Here is an 8,759-nt window from a genome sequence, read left to right on the forward strand (position 1 = left end):
TGGACCCGAACGCGCAGTCGCGCGTCTGCGCTAGCTAGTCGTGAGTGGTCGATCCTAACCCTAACCCTAACACTAGTTTTGTGAGATTTGGCTGTTATTTCTAGCATGTAAATAGCCTGCTTGGTGCGGGGGGGGGGATTGAAATTTTTCAAAAAATTTTTTTTCAGAATCGGAATCTCCATAGCCTAAAACGTGGGATTCCGTAAAAAAAAATTAATAAATAAGGGGGTGAAAGGTTCAGATTACATATAGTCCATCTCTACCAATGAAATAAACCAAAATTAACAAATTACTTGAGACCGCGAAGTCAGCAATAGGGATGAAACAAAAAACTCAACAGCTGAGCGTATAAGAGATCGATACATAAAATATTAATTATTCGCCAAACAACACTGTTGTTCAAACTTGTTTACGTGGTGTGTGTGTGTGTGTATTTATATGTAAGATGAATGTATTTGTGTCTTTTCTACCTGTTAAAGGTGGTGGCAGAAGTGGTAGCATTTAGATCCTTTTTCAGATCAATCCTGGTCGAAGAAACGTATGATCAAAAGCCCTCCAGTCGTAACCACCTTATCAAAAATCTTAATTTTTATTTTTGAGAGAGTGCACCGAGAACAAAATTATTTAAAATTATCAAACGTGCCTATCATTTTAAGGCGGCTGGGTACGATTGGAGGGAGATTTTGCTGCTTTTTCAAGCAGATTGAATGACCACGTAAACACTGATTGTCTCTTTAAGTGTGTTTGAATAATCAGTTAACATCGAGAATTATCTAAAGAATCCGGAAATCTTTATATATTCTATATTTCAGACTTGTTGGGTATTGGAAAAGTGTAAAAAAGCTTTATTCCCCACCGCACACTTTTTTCATCATCAATTACACTCTACCTATCTTAGCCTTTCACACATGTGGGTGCGAGCACACGTGTAAATGTACGTTATATATATATATATATATATATATATATATATGGCAAAGTTTCGATATTATATATATATATAAATATATAGATGCAATTCGCACACGATATATTTCGTCTAATATAAGCGAAAATCTTAATATAATGATAGATCAATACAGATAGACAGATCCACGTAAATGCATGTTCGTATGTATATATATATATATATATATATATATATATTGTAAAACCATTCTCACTAACATTAAAGCATTCGCGATTTTAGTAATAAACAGAAGGGATATAATTTAAGCAGGGAAAAAAATTAAATGAATTTTAAAAGAAAGTAGGGTAGCCCAAGGAATAGATTAATGTCCCTGATTGAACAGACTCATGATTTAAAATATTCCAACTATGACCATTCCGTCTACTTTCTTCGGGCCTCTTATATCCCGGACTACATTATGCAATGAGTAGGTGGTGATTTGAGGGAGATTTGGTTGTTATTCCTAGCAATAGGTAGATTGATCAGATATCGGTTCCCTTGTTCATTCGTCAGGAAATAAATTGAAGAAATAAAGCGAATGATTACAAGATAATAATAAACACTTACTGTCCTCTTAAAAACGACGTCCATGCCATGCTGTGTGTGTATGTATGTATGTATGTGCCGGTAGCTGTATCTTTCTTATATATACATACACATGAGATGTATGTATATGTGTGTGACTCAGTATGTGTATATATAATGGAAATTTCTCCCTCTCGTTGTACGACACATGCATACGCACATACAAGCTGTTTATTTCTTTCTCTTTCTACCTCAATTCTTTGTCTTACTGCTCCTCTCTCACTCTGTCACTCTACCCTTTCATCTCTCTCTGTGAGTCTTACTTCCTCTATCTCTGTGACAGGGGGACAGTATTTCTTATTAACTCCTCTCTTTGTCGCCTTTTTCTCTCTCTGGGTACCTACCTGTCCTTCTCTACAACACTCTCACACTCTTCGGGAAACTACCTGCCACTCACACATATTCATATTCTCTCTCTATTTTCACAACTACCTGCTCTTCTGCACAATAGATACATATATACACACACTCTCTCCCCTCTCGCTGTAGCTATCTATCCTGTATATCACTCTATCCCTCATTTTATAGGGAACTTCCTTATGTCCTGTGCATCATTCTGTTCCCTTATTTGGTTACCTACATATCTTGAGTCCTCTTGTTCTCTGGATCGCTTACTATCACTCGTATGAATTGTTTTTACCTTCTTTTTTCTTTATAGTCATTTTGTTTCTTTTTTCTTCTGTTTGCACCTTCTCGCTATCTATCTATCTGTCTGTCTTTGTCTATCTTTCCAGCTGTCTGTCTGTGTAGAAGATCCAGTACCGGATCCTTTAAGTGATCGCGTAACCAGGAGGAAATCTCAGTTATAAAACAAGACACATTTGGTTTCTCTGCATGTAGGAAAAACATGGGATGGTCATGGTCGGAATGCCTCGAACAGTACTGATCTAGCCGACAACTTTGCGAACTCTTTGTACTTATTTGTCAACAGAGATAATCATGATTTATTCTTTCACATTCTCTCACTATCTTTCTTAACATTTCGTGATGGAAAAATATTAAGAGGTAACGTCAAACATGAAACACCGCTTTTGAAGTTCTCATAACTACTATCAACCTGTTTAGGTCTTTGCAAAAGCCTGCATTGTCGTGATTGATCTGGCACTAAACAACAGACTTTCGATGTTATTTAACCTTAGATCAGCTCTGGTCAAGCAGATCTATGAACAAAGGCATGCCAAACACAAGTCATTCCATATTTTTAAAGATCCCTTTATTCGAGGTAAATTTGGCTTGCTTTGTAACAGTTTCAGCGACCACGCAAAAGGCCCCGTAACCTCGGGTCAGTTTTAATTGAACAATTTACGATCAAGCGTGTTCGATCCGTGACCACCCGTTCTTTTTTGTGTATCATTTTTTTCGGTGGAATTCTGGTTTAAGCACCTTATATACCTCATAACTTTTTTGTTTTGGAATTTTCAGGTTTTTGCGAATTTGCGTTTTGCACACGCGAATTCATACGATTGATCGTCGATTATTCTTTTACTTGTTTCAGTCACTTGACTGCAGCCATACTAAGAGCGCCGCCTTTAAGGGTTTTAGTCGAAGAAGTCGACCCCAGGACTTATTCTTCGTAAGCCTAGTACTTATTCTATCGGTCTGTTTTCCCGAACCGCTAAGTTACGGTGACATAAACACTCTAGCGTCGGTTCTCAAGCGATGGCGGGGTGAGGGGACAAACAGACAGACACAGACACATACACACACACATATATTCAACGGGCTTCTTTCAGTTTCCTTCAATGAAATCCACTCACAAGGCTTTGGTCAGCCGGAGGCTATTGTAGAAGACTCTTGACCTAGGTGCCACCCAGAACCATGTGGTTGAGAAGCAAGCTTCTTACCACACAGCCACGCCTGCTTTTTGTGTGTGTGTAATTTAAGGGCGATTTAGCTGTTTTTAGCACATCCCACAACCACCTGAGGCTTTCCCGTTTCTTTGTCATTCTGATATATATTGATGTTTTTCCACATTTTTCTCCCCCATAAACACATTTAATTTTTCATTGTTAGGATTTAAGCAAAAAATTCGGACTGTTCGTATTTTAAACTTTCATTTAAAAAAAAAAATTTCGAAAAAGAATTTAGGAAAAGGGTGAGTAAAAATAATTTAAAAAAAATATATAATCGTATGAATTCCCGTGTGTAGAACCAGATTCGCAAAAATTTTCTAAAAATTACAAAAAATAAAGACGTAATGAAGGGTTATACTGGGTGCTTAAACCAGAACTCCGCTGAAATTACGACAGATCCGGACTTCCGCACCCGACCAGTATACCAACCTATGAGATGAATCATTTGATGATGAGCTAGCAAGGGTGGGATACTATGTGGTTAATCAACATGCTAGAAATAGTGGTCATGTTTCCCTCAAATCATAATATTACAATCTCCTGAGTAAGGTATGGCTTGGGGGAAAATAAAACAACCATTTGTCTTCTGGATACTATCTGAAAAAGAGAGGGATATACTGATTAACAGGGTAATGTAGTCTGTAATACACTCCCGTGAAAAATACAGGAGATGATAACTGCTGAAATATCGTTGATGAGAGGACAGGGTCTGACGTGGAGTTGAACAACAACAACTACTACTAGTCAACAAAAGAGTATCTGTAGTCACTCGACTTGCAAGAAATAGCAGCCAAATCTCTCAAATTACACCTTATTGCCCCCAAAAAAGAAGGAAACTGAATAATGTAGTATGAAAATATAAAAGATAGGATGGACACGGCTGGAACAACATTTGATTGTAGGTTTACTTGAACAGGGTTGATTTACTACCACTACTACTAATACTACTACCGCCACCACCATCACTACTACACCAGTTGCTACTACTACTACTGCCACCACTACCACCAACACCACTATTACTACAGCTAATATCACCACCATTACTACGATTGCTGCTGCTGCTACTACTACTATTACTACCACCACCACCACCACTTCCACTGGATAGGGGTGGTATGGAATGTGTAGAAAATAGATTTGGAGGTAGGTTTTAGTCCATTATATGTCACAAGCCAGCTCTGATCTCAGGTCAAACGGTCATCATCAACTGACAAATACGAAGGCTTCTACGTGGTTATTGAACTGGCAAAAAATAACAGCCAAATATCCTTAAAACCATGAAAAAGACATTGGATAATATAGTACTGGGTTCCTGCTCTAAGTGTGGGAAAAACAGAATTTTCATGGCTGGGCAATCTTTGATAATAAGTCTGCTTGTTCAGGGCTGACCTGGGGTTAAACAATGATAGCAACTACTATCAAATGAATTAACATGGTCGCCGTTATGAGGTCATTCAACCTGACAATGCAAGACTGAACATTTTTTTTCAGATGCAACAGAAGTTACTGTGCTTAGATGGGAAGTTTAGATGTATCCTCCATATTTGCCCAACCTTGCCTCTTTGAATTTCATTGAATGTAAAAATTCACCTTGAAGAGTTATTTTGCTAGTAAAGACAGGAAATTCTTTGAGCAGGGAATAATGTATCTGCCTACCAGATGGCAGAAAACACTGGGACATTGATTGAATAAATCACTCTGTTTTGTTTTTGCTTAGCAAAACCAAACAGATATTTTAGGTAATCCAATGTATGTGGTGTGTGTGTGTGTGTATGCATGAATGTATGTAATCTTGCAAGCCTTTGCACATAAATGTGCTGATATCTACATGCATTATGGAACAACAGGAAAGCTTTTCAACATCTGTCATTTCACTGTCGTAACAGAAACTTTCATGGCTCTCATTCGTGATCTTTAAACTAATGATTGCAATCTTGTAAGCCACTCTGAGGAAGACCTGCAGTTCCTGATGGATTGATTTTGAGCCATGTGTGATGAATTTGGACTTAGAACCAATTTTAAAAACACTGTAGTTGAACTTACAACCAGTCTTAAGAAGACTGTACAAAGTCGTGGATACATTTGTCTACCTTGGTAGCATGTTATCTAGATTTAATACATTTGATGAAGAAGTTAGTTATAGACTTTCTAAGGCCTGTGAAGCATTTAGAAAACTTGAATCAAAGCTCTGGTCACAATCAAACAGCAAAGAAGCAACAAAAGTTGTGGTCTTTCAAGCATGTCTTAACTGTGCTGGTGTATGGATGTAAGATCTAATCAACCTACTGCAGGCCTTTCAAAGACACACTTAAAAAGATCAGTACTAATACTAACACCTGGGAAGATCTTATATCAGATAGGGAGCTGTGGCTGATTGCTAAGGGTGTTAAAGTATTCAAGAACAACAGTATGGCATACACCCAATTGAAACGTCCTGGATATATAGAGGATGTGGATCCTCTCCCCGAGAAGGACATAAAAGAGTCTCTTTTCGTGTGACCAGTGCCCTCATCTCTGTTTCTCAAGCACAGTTCAACTCAGCCATGAGTGAGGTCACAGAGACACCCCTGTCTACCAATGTGATATCCAGCATGCTCTCTCATGCATTTTGTGTACTAGAATGCTTGTACTCACTCAGCATTTTAAGCATATATATATATATATATATATGTCTGTATGTATGTATACATGCTAATATTGGTTTCAGATTTTGGCACTGAGCCAGCAATTTTAGGGGAGGGATAAGTTAGTTATGTCCAGTATTCAGCTGGTACTCATTTTATCGACCCCAAAGGGATGAAAGGTAAAATTGACCTTAGTTGAATTTGAACTCAGAATGTGAAGATGCACAAAATGTATTTTGTCCAGTGTGCAAATGATTCTGCCACCTCACTGCTTTATATATACTAATATTGAACAGTGAGAAAGAGCACTCAACACCGGCTTGGTTTTTGAGCAGGTATATGATCAAAGATGTCTTTTACCCTATGGAGAAGTAACTCTAAACCATACAATCTAATATGTGTAGTGGACCTTGCATGCATGAAGTGGATTCGATCCACCATAGCCAAATTTAAATCAACACTGCAACAGAACTTTTCCCACGGTGGAACAATGGTTTTTCTCTGACAACAGTTTAATATTTTCCAGATGCCTTTAGCTAGGCCCGAAACAATGTCTTCACCATTTGACCCTTCCTAACCTCTCCTACATCACCAAAATCTAGAATAGAGATAACAAGACCACCAGCTAAATCTATTGTACTCAATAATATATCTATCCTTCTGGATTGTTATAAAAGCAAGGAAATCCCAAGCAAAATTTAGTTTAGTCACCAGTCGGTGACGACCCAACCAGTCCAGTCACACTGTGACGACTCAATGAGAACGAAGTCTGGCTGACCAGCTAGAACCTTGGCCAAAGGAAAAAAATGAAGTTTACTGCTAGCAACTGGGAGACAACGTCCCACACTCTATAACTCTTACTAGCCCATTTCTTTTCTCAGTAATATTACCATATCTCTCTGTCTATTTACTACTATAAGATCGTGTACACACATATACAGGCCGAAATTAACTTTCTTTACCTTGCATGCTTTACGAACTGTGTTATACTATTACACTAACCTACCTGTCGTGGTATGACATTAAAGTAACGGTAAATAAATATTTCTTTACAACTTTGATCACTCTTCATCGTTCATCTTATAACCGTTACAATTGGTAACCTCCGACTCCAACATTTACCGTTACATATGTTTTTTTATAAGATGTTAGGTTGTGATTTTGAGGAGATTTAGCAGCTGTTTCTGGCATACCATGTGACTACAGAGAAGTAACATATGAGTAAGACATTTTAGCATGTGAGTCTTCAAACATGTGATAGTGTCAAAATTCTTGAGATTTTTTTATTTGAAACTGTCATACTGGGATGCATTTGAAGATGAAAAAATGTAAACAGAATGAATAACACATACACACAGATGTATTTCACACACACACAGACACAGACAAACACACACACACACACGTGCATATATGTGTATGTATGCTCATTTCTACATATTTATATACATATATACAAATAAATACAATTAAATATTCTTGCAAATATAAGTGCTGTTGTTGTTGTTGGTGATAATGATAGTGGTGGTGATGGTGATGATGTTGGTGACAGTGACGATAACGGGAATGGCAGTGATGGTTTTATATTAAGACTGATAGAAAATCAACATTTCCCTCTGTAAAACTTTTCATTTTCATTTGTAGACAACGTTATTCTAAGACCTGCAACCAACATGAAAACTTCTGGTTTGTTATGATCTTTCAGTGAAACTTTATACATATTTGTTACATTTCCATACTTAGATAATCACAATGTATTGTACCTCATTACCCCAGAAGAGTTGCAATTCTTTATTTTTTTTTTAATGGGAATGTAATGGGGACATATATACTGTTTGCTAAATGATACCACTTTTGTTTTATTTTGTTCTATGGTTCACTTCAATTTGTAACTTACATATATATATATATCATCATCATCATTGTTTAATGTCTGCTTTCCATGCTAGCATGGGATGGACGATTTGACTGAGGACTGGCGAACCAGATGGCTGCACCAGGCTCCAATCTGATCTGGCAGAGTTTCTACAGCTGGATGCCCTTCCTAACGCCAACCACTCAGAGAGTGTAGTGGGTGCTTTTACGTGCCACTGGCATGAGGGCCAGTCAGGCAGTTTTATATATATATATATATATATATATATATATATATACACACACACACATATATACATACATACAACACATATATACATATACATATATATATATATATAATATGTGTGTGGGTATGTGTATTTATGTGTGTATGTATATCTATATATACATACACACACACTCATTATATTCTAAATAAAGAGTGTGATGTTGTTAACCTAATTTATTTAGGAAAGTGGAATAAACAGATGGCTTATGTAACAGCCAAAAAGCAAGAGGACACGTGTATATTACTTTGATCAGATCAATTTCTAGGGTTGTCTGACGGTCTGGGTATCATGCTGAAGGGCGTCATCTTTGCTACCCGCCATTGTCATTGTTATCACTGTCACAACTACCAACATACTCACAACCCCCACCTCCCCTCATACCTATGACTTCCACCACCACCACCATCACCACCACCACCACCACCACTACCACCACCACCATGGTGATAATGATGACCACCACCAACATCATCATTACTATAGTTATCATTTCTTCGTATGTGTGTATATCTCTCTCTCTCTCTCTCTCTATATATATATATATATATATATATATATATATATATATATATATAATAGTAAATGAGTATATGCATAT

At 37.3% G+C, this 8,759-nt stretch overlaps 1 protein-coding gene and 1 long non-coding RNA gene across 2 annotated transcripts in view; one reads left to right on the top strand and one right to left on the bottom strand.

Annotated features, from left to right (window-relative positions):
* The window catches only part of LOC106868970 (phosphoenolpyruvate carboxykinase, cytosolic [GTP]), a 50,473-nt gene extending 48,757 nt beyond the window's left edge, over nucleotides 1-1,716 (bottom strand). Inside the window, exon 1 of the mRNA XM_052974159.1 lies at nucleotides 1,517-1,716. Within this exon, the coding sequence (XP_052830119.1) occupies nucleotides 1,517-1,545 (29 nt within the window). The 5' untranslated portion in view covers nucleotides 1,546-1,716. The remainder of the gene's footprint in view (nucleotides 1-1,516) is intronic.
* Nucleotides 1,717-1,977: 261 nt separating this feature from the next.
* On the top strand, nucleotides 1,978-7,075 carry LOC128249720 (uncharacterized). Its single transcript, XR_008265830.1, has 2 exons — nucleotides 1,978-2,157; nucleotides 2,269-7,075. It is a non-coding gene; the product is annotated as an uncharacterized LOC128249720 (long non-coding RNA).
* Nucleotides 7,076-8,759: the final 1,684 nt, after the last annotated feature.

The sequence above is a fragment of the Octopus bimaculoides genome, chromosome 17 (genome assembly GCF_001194135.2).
Source record: "Octopus bimaculoides isolate UCB-OBI-ISO-001 chromosome 17, ASM119413v2, whole genome shotgun sequence".
Taxonomy (NCBI): Eukaryota; Metazoa; Mollusca; class Cephalopoda; order Octopoda; family Octopodidae; genus Octopus; species Octopus bimaculoides.